The sequence below is a fragment of the Ictidomys tridecemlineatus genome, chromosome 4 (assembly GCF_052094955.1).
Source record: "Ictidomys tridecemlineatus isolate mIctTri1 chromosome 4, mIctTri1.hap1, whole genome shotgun sequence".
In the NCBI taxonomy this organism is placed as follows: Eukaryota; Metazoa; Chordata; class Mammalia; order Rodentia; family Sciuridae; genus Ictidomys; species Ictidomys tridecemlineatus.
This window is the reverse complement of record NC_135480.1, coordinates 6411385-6431456: the sequence shown is the minus strand read 5'-3', so window position 1 is coordinate 6431456 and position 20072 is coordinate 6411385. Positions and strand designations below refer to the sequence as shown.

The 20072-nt window shown below is 54.6% G+C and overlaps 2 protein-coding genes across 3 annotated transcripts; one reads left to right on the top strand and one right to left on the bottom strand.

Moving 5' to 3' along the window:
- The first annotated feature begins 228 nt into the window (after window positions 1-228).
- Actn3 (actinin alpha 3) lies at window positions 229-12788 on the top strand. Of its 2 annotated transcripts, none has more exons than XM_078045537.1 (21): window positions 229-483; window positions 4077-4191; window positions 4360-4479; window positions 4826-4912; window positions 4997-5084; window positions 5543-5621; window positions 5703-5784; window positions 6447-6532; window positions 6865-6957; window positions 7516-7746; window positions 7871-8018; window positions 9087-9237; window positions 9579-9687; window positions 9772-9912; window positions 10129-10311; window positions 10712-10846; window positions 10941-11120; window positions 11479-11625; window positions 11714-11779; window positions 12172-12417; window positions 12498-12788. In XM_078045537.1, the coding sequence occupies exons 1-21, from the start codon at window positions 340-342 to the stop codon at window positions 12654-12656; spliced, it is 2790 nt and encodes a 929-aa protein (XP_077901663.1). In that variant the 5' UTR covers window positions 229-339; the 3' UTR covers window positions 12657-12788. The 2 variants fall into 2 exon arrangements, with proteins under 2 accessions (XP_077901663.1, XP_005333432.1); XM_005333375.5 differs by having other exon boundaries at window positions 231-483; window positions 12259-12417.
- Window positions 12789-12915: 127 nt separating this feature from the next.
- Window positions 12916-17831, bottom strand: Ctsf (cathepsin F). Its single transcript, XM_078045538.1, has 14 exons — window positions 17500-17831; window positions 17200-17298; window positions 16810-16894; window positions 16656-16717; window positions 16469-16544; window positions 15773-15886; window positions 15520-15665; window positions 15335-15431; window positions 15175-15255; window positions 14295-14414; window positions 14152-14216; window positions 13968-14058; window positions 13528-13586; window positions 12916-13448 (listed from the first exon to the last, which is right to left on the bottom strand). Exons 1-14 carry the CDS (start codon window positions 17710-17712, stop codon window positions 13374-13376), a joined length of 1383 nt encoding a protein of 460 aa, XP_077901664.1. The 5' UTR covers window positions 17713-17831; the 3' UTR covers window positions 12916-13373.
- Window positions 17832-20072: the final 2241 nt, after the last annotated feature.

Genomic DNA, 20072 nt, shown 5'->3' with positions numbered 1-20072 from the left:
GGTGATCTGCAGCCACTGTTAGTTTGGTCATCTCGGTTCTGCGGATGAGGAATCAGAGAACCGACGGCTTTCGCTAAGTCACACAGCGCCCAAGCTGTGAAACTGGAACGCGAATCCCGGATCTCCGCCACGAGATCTTCCTCTGCACCCCTCAACTCCGCAGTCCCTGGCTCCAGAGCAACCTCTGGTCTCATCTGGACCCAAGCGTCCTCGCCCCTATCCGGCTCCACCCTCCTCCCCCATATTTAGTGCGAATCCGATCCGGGGCTGGGCCGGGACCTACTTAACGGGGCCCGGTTGTCCGGGAACGCGCGGAGCGGAGCCAGGAGCCCAAGCAAGATGATGATGGTTATGCAGCCCGAGGGTCTGGGGGCCGGGGAGGGGCCCTTCGCGGGCGGCGGGGGCGGCGAGTACATGGAACAGGAGGAGGACTGGGACCGCGACCTGCTGCTGGACCCGGCCTGGGAGAAGCAGCAGCGGAAAGTGAGTGCTCACCCATTTCCCAACGGCAAAACTGAGGCCTGGGAGGCTAGGCGGCTTGTCCTGGGCATCTCACAGGTCCGGGCAGAGCCTGCGTTTAACCCAGACTGCCGCTCCCCAGCCCAGGCTCTGCCCCGCAGCCCCCTGCTGTCCGCAGAGCTGGAAGAGAAGCCTGGGAGCCCTCATGAGGGGCTTAGGATGTCAGGAAGTGTTCCTGGGCTACCCGTACTCCCCACCCCAGGGCTCATTTCCCTGGGCCCACTGCCTCATTTCTGGGGCAAAGATCTGTTTGGGCAAAGCGCAGGGCATCCAAGTTGAGGGTGGGGGTTCACAAAGGATAATCATTCTTCCCAGCCCACCCCACACTCTAAATATTCCCAGGTTCCACCCCGAGTGGAACAAGCTAGGCACAGTAGGGACTGGGGAGCAAGGCTTCTCAGACCCCACCCTACCCTCTCCTCTGTATCCTACCCAGGGCCGGGTCCATGGTCATTCTATCTCGTGACAGTTGAAGAAAGTTAGGCTCAGAAAAGAACTAGGGTAGGCCCCAAATCATACACTGTCAGAAAACAGGCACCCCAGTCTGAGGATCTTTATCCCTTGCCCCTCCCCCACCCCTTCACAAGATACCCCTTCCACCACCGGGCCCTGAGTCTGCTGAAAAGGCCACCAGGTCGGGAGGAGGGGAGCCCTGGGTCCCCTTACAGGTCCCCTTGTGCAGTAACCTGACTCTCCAGCCAGATGGGCACTTTGTGCTGAGGCAGCGCCTTGGGGGAGCTTAACAGGGGCACATGGCAGGTGCTGCCCAGACTCAGCCTTGTAGGGAGGGCACTTGGGTACCCTCCCTCCCTGAACTGTTTTCACTCCCAGACTTTCCCTACTGGAGGGGGCAGGACACCTGGGTTCCCTAAAGAGAAAATGATCCCAGCTGGAATGAGAAAAATTTGAGAAGTGGTGGCCAGGGATGGCCTGCTGAGTGTTTGACAATAGCACAGGACTCCAGGAAAGGGCAGGGCACTGGGCTGCTCTGTGGAAATTCCACAGGGTCTGAGAATCCCAGAATTTAGAATCAGAGCATTTCCACTGGGTTAGAAGACAGGAGTTGACCCCAGGGGTCAAGAGACTTAGCTGACTAGGCTGGGATGCCCTGGGTGACACTTTTCCCCCCAGGCCCCCCCTGCACCTGTCTCTAAGCATGGCTGTGGTCCCTGGGTTGGCAGTCTCCTGGTGATGTCATCCCTGCCCCTGGCTCCAGCTGCCAACTGCTCTGAAACAACTATCCCCCCTCTAACCACCCAGGCCTCTCCCAGATCCAGGTCCACATACCCCTCATATGACACATGCCAGTTTGTATCTTGCCTTTGTCACTTAAAATATCAGGAACATCCTTTCATCCCAACTTACAGCCACCCACCTCACCATTCATCCAACAGCTGCCCAGGGTGGATGCTGTCTAAATCAATCAGCAGCCCCTGGAACAGGACATTTTGACCTTTTCTTTCGTGTCCAATATTATTTATTACGAGATTGTAATAAACACCTTGCAGTCAGCTTTAGCCCTGCCCCATCCCTGCTCCTGAATGCTCCTTTTCCCACAGGTGACTCCTCCATCCAGGGGCTTCCCCCACAGTCTCAGAGCACTCCTGCTTCCTCCCTCCTGATTTCTCTTCTTTCAGCCTCACCCCAAACATTTATGTTTGATAAATATTTTTTGGGGAAATCCTACTGTATGTTTTAGATACCAGGATTCTACAAGAGACAAAACAAAGCCCCTGCCTCTATCTCACCCACCTGATCCTATCTCATCCTCCTCACTGACACCCTGCATCTGATGCCCTTGATCCTTTTCTCCCTCTACTCTGCCAAGCCATTGTATCTACTCTGCAAACAAAACAAGCTTTCTGAAACACAGTTCTGTCTACCTTCCTCCTGCCTGAAGCTTTGCTGGCTCCCTGTGACTCTCAGGATCAAGTTCAAACTCTCCAGCTTAGCACCCAAGATCACGCATGACCTGGCCCTTGCCATCCCTCCGGCCTGCCTCTCACCACTGATACCCCAACACCCCCAGCTTCATTCCAGTAGTGCCCAGAAAGTTGCAGTCCCACAAATAGCAACTGTTTCTCATGGCGCACTTGCCTGGGTGGTAGCCCCTGCCTGGAGTGCCCTTGCCTGCCCTTCCCTGCCTAGGGAGCTCCTGCTCTTCCATCTCAGCTCAGATCAAATGTGAGCCTCTCCCAAGAGGCCCTCACCTGATTTGGACAGCCCCTCCCAGAGATTCCTCAGTGTGTCTATCCCAGCACTCCTCAGACCTACGTGATTGTCATTAAGAGTCACGTTTGGTGTCATCCAGATCTGCTTGTCCCTCTGCCCTATCCAGACTCAGAACATCCAGACTCCAGGGTTAGAAGGACCTGCAAAAAGAACAAATACCCTTTTAGTGCTTAGGCCACCATGGAATAGTACTGCCTATGTTCGCACTCCCTTAGCAGTGACAGCACCATATTTGTAAATGTATCAATTTGTAGCAATGACAGCCTCTTCCAGGTCCAGCTCCCAGGATCTCTGAAAACTGGATGAGGGAAAGAATTTCCAGGGCCATCTTTCAGGAATGTCTGCTTTGTGGTGTGGAAATGCTCAGAATTCCAGAATCCTGCCATATTGGGGGAAGGACCCATGAGTCTGAGACATCATGAGTCTGACCCATTAATACGCAGAGTCTAGGGCTGGGGATGTGGCTCAAGCGGTAGGGCGCTCGCCTGGCATGCGTGTGGCCCGGGTTTGATCCTCGGCACCACAGACAAACAAAGATGTTGTGTCTGCCGAAAACTAAAAAATAAATAAAAATTCTCTCTCTCTTTCTGAAAAAAAAAAAAAATACACAGAGACTAAACCCCAGAGAGGACAAGGGCTGACCCCGGATTATGGAGAGTGAGTAGCTCAGCTGGGATTGGAGCCCAATTGTGGACAATGATAGCAGCATTCAGGGGCCAAAGGTTTGATAGATTGCAAAATATAAATATTTATTGCACTAGGCGCCAGGTCACCTCCACCCCAACACACACACAGCTGTGTACCACCCCATATCAGATGGAGGTTGATACTGGTGTCAGGAAGGAGGTGGCTCTGGAAGCCAGGTCAGGCTGGGCCTGAGTGCTCAGTGGATCCTCTATAACCTGCATAGCGCTTGCACACTCAGAGTCTCCCTGGAGGCCAGTCCACAACCCTTGGGGTCCTGGTATGTTTCCATCTGGAACTTCTGACATGAGAGAGACCGTATCTCCCTGGGCTGGCCCCTGAACTTCAGAGGTACTCCTACTTTGGATTGTGTGAAATATTTCTGAGCTCTCTTCTAGTGCTTAAGACTGGGCAAGGCTGGAGTGGACCCCAAGTCTGACTCCACTTCTTCCCTTCCAGAACAACTAAAGCTCAGAGAGGGCAGTGGCAGGGGGGACTAGTCCAGGATGCACAGCAAGTCAGTGGCCAAGCCAGGACTTGAATCCAAGGCTCAGGGCTTTGAGATCTAGCCTAAGGAGCCAGGAGTGTGTCTCAGGTCCCTATACCCAGTCCTAGGGTCCGAGCACTGTCTTCTCCCCCAGACCTTCACTGCCTGGTGCAACTCACATCTGCGCAAAGCGGGCACCCAGATCGAGAACATCGAGGAGGACTTCCGAAATGGCCTCAAGCTCATGCTGCTCCTGGAGGTCATTTCAGGTGAGGGTGAAGATGTGTGTATAGGGACCTCACACACAGGGCAGTCTGGGGAATTGGAGAATGATGGCAATGGAGTGCTGGAGGGGAGCTGGAGTGAGGGGAACTTGGGGACAGTGTTTACTGCTGCTTCTCATGACTTTGACCCTTGACCTGTGCTCTTACACTCAGGAGAGAGGCTCCCCAGGCCAGACAAAGGCAAGATGCGCTTCCACAAAATCGCCAATGTCAACAAGGCCCTGGACTTCATTGCCAGCAAGGGAGTTAAGCTGGTGTCTATCGGTGCTGAGGGTGAGGAGGGGCCAGGGCAGGGCATGGGGGCTCCCTGGGACATCAACAGGTCACCTCTGTGAGCCTCCGTTTCCTCATTTTAACAATGGGCATACTCATCCCTGCCTCAGAAGAGAGACTGAGGAGCAGATCTACCCAAAGTACTGGCACAGCACCTGGTGCCCAGTAGGTGTTCAGCTAATCATTTTAAAATAGGAATAAGTGTTTGTGAAGTGCCTGCTAAGGGCTCACCCACTAGGTGTCCGTTCTGGGGTGCAGAGCAAGAAACAGAGCAAGAATGCTCTGAGGCCTGGACAAACAGGCTTTGAGTACCAGCCAGAACTGTCCCCTCACTTCCTCCGTGCAGAGATCGTCGACGGGAACCTGAAGATGACCCTGGGCATGATCTGGACCATCATCCTCCGCTTCGCCATCCAGGACATCTCAGTGGAAGGTGAGTGGTGGGGGAGGAGGCTGGGGAAAGGACTGGCCCAGACCTTTTCCAACTAATGCTCTCACCTACCACTTTACCATCCAGAAACCTCGGCCAAGGAAGGCTTGCTCCTGTGGTGCCAGCGGAAGACAGCCCCGTACCGCAATGTCAACGTGCAGAACTTCCACACCAGGTGTGTCAGCGGGTCTGCGCTGGGGCAGGGGGATGTCCACCCTGATCAGTGAGGGCACAGAGCTGTTCCCTTACTCCGCCTCAAGCCCCAGGGAATAAGGGGTCACAGCCAAGTTCCTGGAGCATAGCATTACTGTCTAAACATAGAAGGACTGCTAAATGTTGAATTGAGTAGAACCGAATTCAGGAGGATCACAGAGGATTCCTGAGCCTTTAAGAATCCCAGAAGGGCATTCCAGCCAGAGGGAAGCTGGAGGCCAAACACATCCAGAAATTGGTGTGTTCTATCAAAGGGCTTGTGAGGGAACTTGGAGGAGCTAGGAGGAGATGGTCTGAGTCTGGGACCTTACACCCAAGCTAAGGAGTGTGTGCTTTACTCCATGTTATACTTGAGGCTGTCTTGTGGGGCACTCCTGGGCCTTGACTTGAGCCAGGCCTGACACCCACTTCTCTGTCCAGCTGGAAGGATGGCCTGGCCCTCTGTGCTCTCATCCACCGACACCGGCCTGACCTCATTGACTATGCCAAACTGCGCAAGGTGGGCTTCTGCTGCCCCAACCCTGGCCCTTGATCTCTGCCCTCAGCTGGCCTTTCAGCTCTTCCCTTCTCACCCACCTAGGATGACCCTATTGGCAACCTGAACACTGCCTTTGAAGTGGCGGAGAAATACCTGGACATCCCAAAGATGCTGGATGCGGAAGGTAAGAGCAAGCCCCACCCAGGCAAAGCCTCCTCTTACTCATGAGCAGGCACAGTCCAACTTCTGTCCTGCCCCTGTTTGTCCCTCCTGTGCCTAACCACCAACTCTCTGGTCACAGTGCTCCTGCCACCATCCCCTTCCATCTTGTCCCCTGCCCTCTCCTGCCTTTCCTCTATGGAATGGCTCCACCCTCATATCTCAGTTCCCTGGATTATCTGAGATAATCTAGGTCCTCCAACCTGGTAGCTCCTCTGGAGCACATCCTGCCTTTGTGCCCAGTGCCTAAGCAAGCCATTTAGTCAGTGAAGCAGCAGACATTTCCTGAGCACCTGCTGTGTGTCGTGCCCTGGCTGTGTCGGCACTGATGGAGAACTGGTTCTGGCCATGGACTGAGAGAAAGACTGGCAGACAGAGCTATAAGGTGGTTAGGGGTACCAGGCACTGTGGACTGGTTCCTTAGGAGGGCCACAGTGTCTGTTCACTCACCCAGGCTTTGGGGAGGAAGAAAATGCTGGCCTTGGGGGAGCTGGATGCTAGTGACTAGATGTCACTGCCCCTCACATCTGAGGGGTTCTATGCCTGGCACTTGTCTGACATACTAGGGTTCAATCCCCATTCTCCACTGGTGGCTTTGGTCAACATACACCCTATTGCCCTCCCCAGACATCGTGAACACTCCAAAGCCAGACGAGAAGGCCATCATGACCTATGTTTCCTGCTTCTACCATGCCTTTGCAGGGGCTGAGCAGGTGAGTGGGCATCGCTGCTGCCCCAGGGGCACTGCTGCCTAGGCTGGGCTTGCAGACCCAGAGGCCCAACCTGGGCAGCAGCCCAACATTTGGCAGTGCCAGATGGTGTAGGTGGGAGTGCACTGTCCCAGCTGTACCCACTTGGTCTTTAGGGAGCTCAGGAGCAAAGGCCTCTGACCTGGAAGCACCCTCTCCACCTAAGAGATGTGCACCCCTCCTCCTTCCCCCAATTTGCCTGGCCCAGGTTCTTAAGAGTCTTACAGAGGGAGGCTGGGTTGGGGCATCCAAGGCAGTTTGTCTTATGCCAGCCCTACTGCCTACCCCTACCACAGGCAGAGACAGCTGCCAACAGGATCTGCAAGGTGCTGGCCGTGAACCAGGAAAATGAGAAGCTGATGGAAGAGTATGAGAAGCTGGCCAGCGAGGTGAGGCTGGCCCAGAGCCGCTCCCACTGTGCTCTGCCCACCTTGGCTCTGCTCAACCCTCACTAACCCCAGCATGGGCCTGCAGACCTTCCCTCTTCTCAGAGTAGTCCTGGCCTCTCCCCAGCCTCTTCCTGCTCTTTGCGACCCATCACCTGCCCTTCTGACTACCCAGGCTCCTGGTTAGTCACGGATTCACTCCTTATTCATGGATCGATTCCCTTGAATTTAGCAGCTACATGGCCCTTAGTTCTGTGCCAACATGATCCTGGCCCCTAGACTCAGAAGTTAAGCATCCTGGGGCTGGCGGTGTAACTCAGTGGTAGAGCACTTGTCTGACATACTAGGGTTCAATCCCCAGTACTTCAAAACATAAAGACATAAGAAATTAACCACTCTGCTCCTTTCCTGATCAGGAGGGACAGACTGACCCAGAGTTGTGAAAGTTGCCCCCAGGAGGTCTGGCCCTCTGGCCAGTCTCTGAGTGGGTGGAGAGGGGTGAGTGACCTGGGGGCAGTTCTGCTCAGAGCTCTCAGCTTTGCCCCTGCCTGGCCCTGGCAGCTGTTGGAGTGGATCCGCCGCACTGTCCCATGGCTGGAGAACCGTGTGGGCGAGCCCAGCATGAGTGCCATGCAGCGTAAGTTGGAGGACTTTCGGGACTACCGGCGCCTGCACAAACCGCCCCGAGTTCAGGAGAAGTGCCAGCTGGAGATCAACTTCAACACGCTGCAGACCAAGTTGCGGCTGAGCCACCGACCCGCCTTCATGCCCTCCGAGGGCAAGCTGGTCTCGGTGAGCCAGGCAGGAGTGGAGGTGGTCCCAGCCCTGTTCCCATGCCCTGGGTGACAGTGGGCTCTGTATCCCTATCTGTACAATGGGTGAACTTCAATGGAGGGCACTTCTGCCTGCCCCTCAGGACATTGCCAATGCGTGGCGAGGGCTGGAGCAAGTGGAAAAGGGCTATGAGGACTGGCTGCTGTCTGAGATCCGGCGCCTACAGCGCCTTCAGCATCTGGCGGAGAAGTTCCAGCAGAAGGCTTCTCTGCATGAAGCCTGGACCCGGGGTAGGTACCCCTCATGGGGCTTAGCCTCTCCTGGAGTGGAGTGCTAGCAAAATGCACAGGACTAGGGTCCAAGCCCTGCAGGGAAGCCAGAGACCAGATTTCTAGTACCACCTTGACTTGCCACAGTGCAACCTTAGCCCCTTTTTGGACTACATAATCTATAAATTCAGGACCTTTCCCCCTTTCTAGGCTTAGGCCCTCTGTAGGTCTCTGATTGTCACTTACCATTGTATTTCTATATGTAGCAGGTGTCTGAAGATGAGTTGGTCCTGAACTCTAATATCACTTGTCATATTCAAAATATTGCATGCCTCAAATATATCACTCTGGATAAAATCATTCATTCAGGGGCTGGGGTAGAGTGCTTGCCTAGCACATGTGAGGCACTGGGTTCAATCCTTAGCACCATATAGAAATAAATTTTAAAAATTAATTTTAAAAATCATTCATTTACTATTCTGTCAAGAGATTTAAATCCTACAAATGAATGGGTCCTGCCTAGCAATAATGAATAAACACTCAAAAGGGATTTTGGACATAATGAATAACAATCATTTAGAGTAAGAATTTCTTAAAATTACAGCTAGCTGTGTGACCTGGGAAGTCATTTATCACATCCTCTGCAAAACACACAGGCACTCAATAAAGCGTCCTACCACTATTATGCTTACATTGATTTTTAATTGCAAAATTATAATTATCACTCACAAAACACTTTTCAACAAATACTCATTAAGAGCCTACCAAGTGCCAGGCACTGTGCCAGGCCCTGGGGAAACAGTGGTGAGCAAAGAAATCAGGTCAGAGGCTTAAGGGGCTCACAGAGTTCTTGAGCGCTAGTTGGAGACCAAATAGTTTCAAAACTGTGCCAAGAATTAGCCTGGACATTTCTGGGTCATTACGGCCATGCCATGGATCAGGGGCTTCACTTTATCGCTGCGGGGTTTCAGAGCAAACCCCCAGGGTAGCCCAGCAGGTGTCATCACCTGCCCTCACAACCCAGCCGAAAGCCCCTGTTCCTCCCGCGGCCGACTCTGGGTGACCGGAGCCTGGCCTCTCTCGGAGCAGGGAAGGAGGACATGTTGAACCAGCGCGACTACGAGTCGGCTTCGCTGCAGGAGGTGCGCGCGTTGCTTCGGCGCCACGAGGCCTTTGAGAGCGACCTGGCAGCGCACCAGGACCGCGTGGAGCACATCGCTGCGCTGGCCCAGGAACTCAAGTAGGCGTGACCCGCTGCTGGCCCCGCCCCACTCCTCTGCCCTCCAGAAGACCCTCAGGTTCTCCCGGGTTTGTTAACCTGTGATACCAGTGTCGTCCTTCCCTTGTCGCCACTAGCTCCGCCCCTCCCGGAACCCCGTCCGGCGCCGCTCTGCTGCCCCCACATCCACCCCAGCGCTCTATCTGCCCGCAGGAACTGGAACTCCCTCTGGGAACGCCCCGCTTTATCCCTCACCTATCCTGGCTCCCTTCACCAGGGCACAGGGGCCAGCCCCAGGAGGGCAGTCAGTGGAAAATCAAGGCCAGGGTCTGGCCCCACACTCATCCCCTTTCTCACTCCAGTGAGCTGGACTACCATGACGCGGCCTCAGTGAACAGCCGCTGCCAGGCCATCTGCGACCAGTGGGACAACTTGGGCACGCTGACCCAGAAGAGGAGGGATGCGCTAGAGGTGGGGGCTGGGGCCAGGGAGCTGGAGCCAGGCAGAGGCCACCCCTGCTAGCCAGGTGCTGACAGCTGTCCCCTGGACCCCTAGCGGATGGAGAAGCTCCTGGAAACCATCGACCAGCTGCAGCTGGAGTTTGCAAGGAGGGCAGCTCCCTTCAACAACTGGCTGGATGGGGCAGTGGAGGACCTGCAGGATGTGTGGCTGGTGCACTCTGTGGAGGAAACCCAGGTGGGTGGGGCACCGGTGCGATAACAGGAAAGTGGCCCCAAAGCTGCCTCTTGGGGAGTGGGAATGGGAGGAAAACTCCAGTTTTAGAGTGCTGGACTAGGTTGCTGGGTTCCCGGACCAGCCGCTGGACTGTTGGCTGGCCTGGAGCACTCTGCTGCTCTTTCTGGTGCCTGCGGTAAATGGGAGATACTGATTGATCCTTCTCATGACCCCAAGAGCCTGCTGACAGCTCACGAGCAATTCAAGGCAACACTGCCTGAGGCTGACCGAGAGCGAGGTGCCATCCTGGGCATCCAGGGCGAGATCCAGAAGATCTGCCAAACGTACGGGCTTCGGCCCAAGTCTACCAACCCTTATATCACCCTCAGCCCCCAGGACATCAACAACAAGTGGGACATGGTCAGTACCCCACATGCCCTACCCTGCCCACCCCACCTGTACATTCTAACCACCCTGTGACCTCACCTGACCCAAGATATGGGGAATAAAGCCCACCTCCAGATCTGGGGATCTGCCACAGATTCTCTGAAAAGGCATCTTGCCTATTGTGGTCTCATCCGTAAAAATACCAACAGCAACAGCAACAGCACCTCCCATCAGAACTGATGTGCAGAATTCAATTGAATGACATCTTTCATAAAAGCCCTATTTTAGAGATGAGGAAACCAAAGCCCACACAGGTTGAGAGCTTGCCCACATAGTCTAATTCAGCTCACAGCAACAGGGGCTGAGGTTTGAGCCCTTCAAAGCCATTTCTGGCCCCCAGAGCTGGTCTTGGCACAACCACCCTCCTTCCCAGGTTCGAAAGTTGGTGCCCAGCCGTGACCAGACACTGCAGGAGGAGCTGGCCCGGCAGCAGGTGAATGAGAGGCTCCGGCGACAGTTTGCTGCCCAGGCCAATGCCGTAGGACCTTGGATCCAGGCAAAGGTGGAGGTAAGGGCTTGGAGAGTAGGGCCAACCTGGGGCATAGGCCAGGGCTGGGCCACAGGGCATTGGAATCCTTCATCCCACCTGAATACCCTTGCAGGAGGTGGGTCGGCTGGCAGCAGGGCTGGCTGGCTCTCTGGAGGAACAGATGGCAGGACTGCGGCAGCAGGAGCAAAACATCATCAACTACAAGAGCAACATCGACCGTCTGGAGGGTGACCACCAGCTGCTGCAAGAGAGCCTGGTCTTTGACAATAAGCACACTGTCTACAGCATGGAGGTGGGGACCTACCCTCTGGGGAGAGACAGGCAGATTAGCTGAGGAAGCCTAAGTGATCAAGAAGGCCCCCCATGTACCCACGGGGATACTGAGACTCAACGATGGGAAGTGACCTGTTTAGAGTCACAAAGCATCCTACTGCCAGGCCAGGATTTGTTATGGCTAGCCAATCAATACTTAACACATAATAAATCATCACACTTGAAGATAGTATTAGTGGTCACTCACTGTCCCAGATGGGGACACTGGCTCAGTGAGGGGGAGAACTTGCCCAGGGTCACACAGTGGGACCAGTGTGGAACTAGAGCAGTGGCCAAACACTGGCTGCCCACTGATTGGCCCATCTCCCTTTCTCTAGCACATCCGTGTGGGCTGGGAGCAGCTGCTCACCTCCATCGCCCGCACCATCAATGAGGTAGAGAACCAGGTACTGACCCGAGACGCCAAGGGCCTGAGCCAGGAGCAGCTTAATGAGTTCCGGGCATCCTTCAACCACTTTGACCGGGTCAGCAGGGGCCCAGCCCATCAGGGTAAGACATCTGGGGACTGATGGAACTTGGGAGCCAAGGCTAACATCCACTCACCCACTACAGAAGCGGAATGGGATGATGGAGCCTGATGACTTTCGAGCCTGCCTCATCTCCATGGGGTATGACCTGGTGAGTGCTCCAGCCTCTTCCCAGGAGTGCCATAATTGACCACCCCCATTTGAACCACCTGCTGTGTGCCCCCATCATCTCCTCTATGCCTCACCACACCTACATGAGGCTGAGGCTATCAAAGACTCAGAAAGGTAAATTAACTTGGACCTGGTTCTGCCGTTACCCCAAGGTCTAAGCTTGTACTGTTTTTACCTTTGAGAAACAGCATTATAGAGGGTTGTGGCCCCAGAAAAAAAGTCAGGATCAATGAGTAACAAGGGCAGGAAGCAGGTTTCAGAATGGAACAGAGGACTTCTGATCGAGGTCTTTTGGAGGAAAGGAGCTGGGGGAAACCTATTTGATCAAGAGGACCCCAGTTCTGCTGGAGTCCTGCAAAGGGGTTGTGCAAGCCATGGCTGGACAGTCCCCAGAAAGGGACTCTGGGAGCCCTCCTGGCTTTGGCACCATGGGCCTGGAGCCTGCCTGTCTTTCTACAGGGTGAAGTGGAGTTTGCGCGCATCATGACCATGGTGGACCCCAACGCAGCTGGGGTTGTGACCTTCCAGGCTTTCATTGACTTCATGACCCGAGAGACAGCTGAAACAGACACAGCTGAGCAAGTTGTAGCCTCCTTCAAGATCCTGGCAGGAGACAAGGTGAGCCCTGAGTGGTGGGGGGCTGGCGGGCTGGGGCAGGGCACGGGACCCAGGGGCCCTCAATGCTGCTTCTCCCCCAGAACTACATCACCCCCGAGGAGCTGAGGCGGGAGCTCCCAGCTGAGCAGGCTGAGTACTGCATCCGCCGGATGGTGCCCTACAAGGGAACTGGTGCTCCAGCCGGAGCCCTGGACTACGTGGCCTTTTCTAGTGCGCTGTATGGGGAAAGCGACCTCTGACCTTAGCCCTGCAGTTCTTGAGAAAAGAAAAGAGGGTGTTCCCTGTGGCTCATCCCATCCATCCGCCAGTCAGGCCCTCAGAGATCAGCCAGCCAAGTACTTCTGAATAAAGATCCCGTGGGCTTCTCTCCATCTCTTTTTGGTTCCTGAAGCAGAAACTGTCTTCTGGATCCCAGGCAGAACTAGCTATCCCTCCTTGACCTTTCAGGGGTCCCCCCATTCCTCCTTGCCCCAGGGACCAAGCATCCACAACACTGGGGACCAGGACATCTCTTTATTGCTGTTAGAGAAGGGTGGGTTACAAGTTTCCTGGATGTGGAAGGGGACAGTGTCCCCAAATCCAGGGAGACCAGAATATGTATAGCATCAGACAGAGGAAAACCAGGACAGGAAGTCAGAACCTGGTGAGGACAGAGCTGGATTTAAGATGAGAATATTTTCATTCTGTACCTTACCGGAGCCCCTTGCTCCAGCTGTGGCTGACATGAAAGCATCCTTCACTCCAGTATCCTCCCAGCTACCACAATCCAACAAAGATGCAACTGGGGAACTTCAGGGTGGGAGGGGGATAAAGTGGGGGCTCAGTGCCCCTTGCTCACCCTGAGGTACCCAGTGCCCACCCCTCAGACAACTGTGCCTGCTGGGGAGGAGCCTGCATGTGCGGGTCAGGCTGGGAAGGCCACTCTGGTCAGCACCAGGTCCTGCACCATGGACTCTTCAGTTCACCACCGCCGAGCTGGCCATGGTGTTCACACCACAAGCCCCGGACCCTCGATGCAAGTAATAGTAACCCTGGGGGAGAGGATGCTTGATGAGGGTGTGCCCAGCAGAACAGGGGCTAAAGAGCAAGGGCCACATGGGCAAGACTCACCTCCTCACCCCAGTCAGTGCCCCAGCTGTTCTTGATGGCCCAGAAAGGAACCTGAGAGCCTAGGGAGCAGTACAGAGCACAGGGGTCAAGGACTCAATCCTCATCCATGCCTCAAGCACTTTATTACCTTCAAATACATGCAGTGGGCCTACTGTGTGTGCAGTGCTAGGAAAAGAGCAAAAAGCAAGAAACGCCAGCCTACCACTCTCATGGAGACCTGCTGCAGCTCTGAGGCACAAGAAGAGCACTTGCCACCTGCCTCTAGCATAATGTCACCCTCCCCAGCTTTCCCATTCATAGAGGGCATGGATGATCCCCTGAGGCTGTGTGGGTGACAGTGTTCCTAGGCTTTCCCCTGATTTCCCCCTCAGAGGCCTGGGATGCTGACATCCAACCATCTGTGGCCTGGGATGGATGGACAGTCAGTCAGCGAAACTCACGGTTGCCGTAGCCCACAAGCAGCACAGCGTGGTCAATGAGCCAAGGGCTGCAGAGGGGCCGGAGTGGGTGGGCGATTCCATGGCGGTAGAACTGGGGAGGGAAAATAAGGAGTAAGAGGCCAACTCTGAGGAGAAGGGAGAGGTGGGCAGGAGATGGAGCAAGGGCTGTGGGGCAGGGCCTTACCTGCATGCCAAAGGCATTGATGGCTACAGAGATAGGGCCCCTCTTGGCCAGCCAGGCCGCCAGCTCTGGGAGAGGGAGGGATAGCGTCAGTGGGCACAAGGACCCTGCTCAGCAAGCCTGCACCACCCCCGCCCCTCACTCACTTTGCTCATTCTGGCTCAGCTCCACTGAGTCATTGATGTAGACCCTGGCCTTCTCTTCCGAGAACCTGCAGGTCTGCATGTGGCCCCGGTAGCTGTAGTCATCCTCTGTCTCCAGCCCTCCTGGGGGTGGCAGGGAGAGTGGACTCCACTTATGCTCCCAACCAGAAGTGCATCGAGCCCCGTACATACCAGATCCCACGTTCTTCACCCACCCTGGGCTACAGGCCCCCCCTTCCCTCTGAGAACTCTCCTCATGCTAGAGGTGACACTACTGGGAGGCAGGGAGGACAGAGCAGCAGTAACCAGCAAGAAAGGTGGCAGAGACAAACTCAACTCCCAGTTCTTCCTCCTGCTGAGGGCTCGTCCAGGCCCTCCTGGGACTCATCTGATTTTCCTGTCCTGCTCTGAGAGTCCCCTCTAATCTGGTCTACGCCCTGCCAGACTCCCAGACTAGTCTCTGTCCAGCCCTTTATCTTTCTGTGACTGCAGCTCAGTTCTACTGAACTGAACTGCCACTTAGTTCCACACCTCTCAGGTGTGAGGTAGGTGTCTTGCACTTGGTTTAGCAGCCTTTTAGAAATCCAGACCTCTAAGTGGCAAAACCACCAAGACCCCCTGCTCACCACGACACACCTTCACATACATTTCCCCACTTGACATTTAGGGGACTCCTACCAGGTAGGCCTGGCTCATTTTTCATATGAGGCGGCTGAGGCTCTGACAACTGACTGCCCAAGGTCTTCTGACAATCAGGGTTGGCATTAAGACCTGAACCCAGTTTTAAGTGACTCTCACACTCATGTCTCCCTACCACCCCATAAACTGACTTCTTTTTGAAGAAGTAGCACTTCCTGCCCCTCCTGACGCCATTAATGCATACCCAAATTCTTTATGGCCTCATAGGCGTTGGAGGGCAAGCCACCCATGCATGCTTTGTCCATCTTGTCACAGTCCAAGAGCTCTAGGAGACAGAAGGCTGGTCCGGAGGAGCCCTCTGGAGGGGCTGGGCTGGGGACAGGGAGGTGAAACGGGATGCTCACCCTGCTCTGAGAGGGAGAGCAGGGTTCCCTGGTTCAGGAACCACTGGCCCTCCACATTGCCTGTGACTGAGAAGGCCCAGCAGGAGCCACACATGCCCTGTAAGAGATGGGCAATGTCAGGGCCAGATCCCTTCCCCAGCCTCCATGCCGAGTACACGTCTCACCCTCATTTCTAGGGCTCCAACCTGGTCTTTGACTTTGGTGACGGCTCCCTTCTTCCTCCAGTCCCATTCGGGTGGGGCGGGGTCACTCACGGTCTTGGTTAATTGCATCTTCTTGATAGACTCCTCTTTTAAAAGGGGATTCAGATAGATGGTGTTGAACTCCTCCTCTGTGGGCAGTGCATGGAGGGAAAAAATATTTGAAATCAGCTCTGACCAGACGCCCTGGGGCAGGCCCTCTTCCACGCTTTATGAAGGCTCTGGCTACCATCCCTACCTGTGAGGTCACTGAACTTGGTGACCCCATATTGAGCTGTGCCCCGGTCTAGGGCCTGGATCTTCTGTGCTCGCACCATGTTTCTGACAAAGATAGACATTCGCCACTTGGCTTCTGAGGATCAAAGAGGAGGTGAGGAGGAGCTCAGAACCCAGGCAGATCATAAAAGGAAGAGTGATGGGGCTAAGGCACAGGGATTTCCCAGGGAGAAGGTGTAATCTAAATCAGGTCTGAAGCTCTTTTGGAGAAGGACAGAGCCCTGGGGCAGGTGGAAGAGGTGGAGCCACACCTATCAGCAGTGGAATGAAAGGTGAGATCAACTTTCAGGCCAAACTGGAGTGCTGACTTCCCAGGTGTGAGGCAGTAACTGAAACAGGGTCTCAAGAGCATCACCCAGGGGAGGCCATGGGCAAGGCTACGGTGCACCCAGCAGAGAAAATCTAGTGTCCACTCCATTCTATCCTTTCCAGAGAGAGGGAGGCCCCTGGTTTCTGACCAGGAAAATAAGATCGGAAAATGATACAGTTACTTGGGGTGACTGCCCAGTCTTGGATTAGAACTCGGGTCTAATCCAAGAGATGTATAGCTTCTTGTGTCCCCCTCCCCAACATCATGGCACAAAGTGGGGGGAAGGCCCTGATCTGACAGGGACAGGAACAACCAATATGATCAGGGATTTGGAGGCTAGGTCCTCACCCTCCTTGGTTTCATAAGTCCGGTTATAGGTGGCAACAAAATTCTTGAAAAGTGAAGTCATCTTCATGGAAAACTCCTGGAAAGGCAGAGTGTCTTTACAAGGACTTCAGCCCAACCGAAGAGCCCTACTCCAGGTAAAGGGAGAAGGGGCATAAGGCGCAGCTGGCCTCAGATATGGCCTCCTCACCTGGGGTGGGAGATCCTTGCTGAACAGTGGAAAGACGGGGTTCAAAGTCTCATTTATATCATCTGGATAAGGTTGGAATATAAAGGAAATTAAGACTGTACCCTCAGTGAAATCTGATGTGGGCTAACCCAGCCTCCCTGGGGTATCTCAGCACCTGTAACCTTGGTATCCACGGGGCCACAGTCCCGCCGCAGCAGCATGTGTCTTCCCAACTCATTCAGGATTGCAAAACTGCAGAGCTAATGGGAGAGGGAGAAGACAGTCTGGGGACTGGGATGGGAACAAGGTTCCAGACAAGAGAAGCTGGCTCCTCAGATGAGGACCACCCCCAAGGCAATCACCCCTGCAGTGCGTGCAGGGTGAGGCATAGCCACCCCAATATCACCCTTTCCAAGCATCTTGATTTCCAGTCCTGGGAGCTTGGGCAGTGACTCAGGGCAGGGGAGCTGCTGCCCCAGATCCTAGCCTCTTGACCTGACCCATCGCTCCCAACTTTTGCTTGACTGAACCTGGTGTCGGCAACTGTAGGAGCCCCATCACTCACCAGGGTTTTCTTGGACACAGGGAGCTGGCACACAGTGGGGTCGTTGCAGGGCGGCTCCTCCAGGGTGGCCTCCAGGGTGTACAGGGTACCCCCACCCTCCTGGATGGAGGAGCGGATGAGGCGGGCACAACCAGCCTTCTTGTCCCTCCTTTCAGCCCACAGCCCCACCCGTGCCACCCTGCCCGTTCCCAGTCTCCCGAGGTTCGATTCTCCACCGTCCAGGCCCCCGTCCCACGTCTAGGCCAAAGTTCCCCCATCCCTCGGACCAGGCCCGGCGCCCCGCCGCCCGCGCGTCCTCACCCGGCGGACGCGCCCGCGGACTGCCGCCAGCACCGCCCGCGACCCCGCAGCCCGGCCGCGGTTGTACATCCTGAGCGCGAAGCGGGCGGGCGCCAGCAGCTCCGGGGCCGGCGGCTCCCAGGCCTGCGCGCCCGCGGCCCGCGGCTCGGCGGGGGCAGGAGCCACGCCCGGGAGCAGCCACAGCAGCCACAGCAGCCGCAGCCAGGGCGCCATGGCGAGGGCGAAGCCGGCGGCCCGGACGCACGGACCCACGGAGGAGCAGACCAACCGACCCCGCCAGACCCACGGACTGAGCCGCCGGCGCCTCTCCCCACCGCTCCCCCGGTCTGGGGGCCAATGGGCGCCGGCCCCGGGCGCCTGCGCGCTCGCTTATTTACGAGAGGCACGTGGGCGAGGGGGGCAGGTGGGGGTGGACAGGGCGAGGACGCTGGCCTGAGGATAAAAGCGACGTTTATTGCCCCTTATTCTATGTTAGGCACTGTGCGCCCCAGCCCTTTATCTTCATGGCAATCCTGTGAAGTAGGTGCTGTGTCCGGCTCACAGGTGAGGACAGAGAGGCTCACAGAAAAGAAGGGTCACTCAGACGTCTGATAGAGCTGAACTTGAGCTTGGGAGTTGGCTCCACAGCCTAGGATCGCGGCTTATTCACCACTTGGAGGCCTCTCTTCACATCCGCGAAATGGCCGGTTATATCCTGGGTTGTGGCAGTGAGTCGGGCTGTCGCAGTCCTCTGAGCTTTCTGCCACCACCAAAGCAGTGTGTAGGGTGGGACCATTTCTATAAGCCTCAACTGCAGTGCGGGGGGGGGGGGGGAGCTACCAAGGGGAGCGTAAAAGCAGATAAGAAACAATAGAATAGAGGGGAAAACATCTGTGTGTGTGTGTGTGTGTGTGTGTGTGAGCAATAATCAGAGATGCGTGCTATGGCAAGCCACAGGAACCCCCTCACACACACAACACACCACAAGAACTAAAGGTAAGGGAGGCTTTTATTATTAAAATGGAGATATTCACACAGACTGGATGGATACAGAATCCATTGGTCTTGGATTCTGGAGGTAGAAATTTTGGAGTCAGCTCATTGGTGGGGAAGCCATCTCTGGGAGCATCTGGTCTGAATTGTTGCGGTTAAAGATGCTAAACTTTGTTGCAGGAATCCATGCATACGTGTGGGGCGTGCAAAGCAAAGGATTCTGATTTTTTTTTTTTTTTTTTTAATCCTAAGGGCAGTTCTTTCTATAGGCGAAGTGCGAGCTCTCCCTTCCCCCGCCTCTTTCACGCTTTCCTGGCTCTCCTGAATTTGCCTGGGTCTGACATGAGCAATTTCATCTTAGGATCAGCAGTTTTCACAGGACAGGCATACACAGATGCATTAGGTCTAGTGCTCTGTTCCCAGAGCTCACAGTCTAGGGGACAGACAAAAGAGAAAAGGTCATTTTCCTGCTAGATGTTCCCAGTTGGACGAAGGGAAACAGGGAAGAGAGAGTTTGGGGGAATTGGGGAAATCATAAAAGGGTGTGGGAGAGATGTTATTGAAGATCTCATACGAACCTGAGTTTGTACAGTGAGAGAGGATTAGAGAAACAAGCGCACATTCCAGCTGCTCAGAAATTAGTGCTCCTGGCTGTCAGCTGAGGTCTCAGAGGGGAGGATCTAAGGGAGCCCAGCAGATGTTCATTTCCTGCCTGCTTGTGCCCTCCTCTGGGATAAGCTTTTGGGGGCTCCCCTTGTCTCTTACAGGAGACATTCCCGGGTCCTACAGGTAGCTTCTATTCCCAGCAGCTTATTTCACTTAGCATATAATGTTTTCCAATTCCATCCAGGTTGCTACAAATGACAGAATTTCTTCCTTTTTAAGGCTGAATAATATTCTACATTTTCTTTATTCCTTCATCCATCAATGGATAGTTAACTGTTTTAAAGTCCGCTTACCACACTTGTACACACTTCATCTCCTGAAAGGTCTGAAGCTGAATAAATTAAAAGCCTTCGTGGGAAACAGTCTGATGTCTGTAACTTAAGCTACTGTGAATCATGGTGCAATGAACACAGGCATGAGGACAAGTTGAAATCCTGATTTCAGGTTTTTGGGTAAATACCCAGAAGTGGAATTGTAAAATGCCAGACACTTTTAGTTCTCAGTTTGGAAATCATTTCCTCAGGAAGGCATTCCTAAACTCACCAACCACTGGCTCTGCTCAATGCCATTGCCCCCTACTCCCAGATTCCCAGTCATCTTGAACTTCCTCCTACTCTGGACTGCAATTTCCTGTTTCCCATCCTCCACTCCAAGGATGGTTTTTGGGCGGGGCCCTTGTCACTCACTGCTCTTCCTTCAGCACAGCACATGACACATCAAATACCTGCTTAATAAGTGTTTGTCAGATGAATGAATGACCCCTTTGTTGTAGGGACAGATGAGGCAAGGCACAGAAGATAGCAGGAAACAGTTTTATTTGGCTGCAGCCAGGTTCAGGGGGCACAGCTTTTGCTGTAATGAATCAATCCCCTGAACCACGAGTTCAGGGAGTTTCAGAGTTTTATACCCAGCGTGTAAGGGGAGGGACTCAGAAG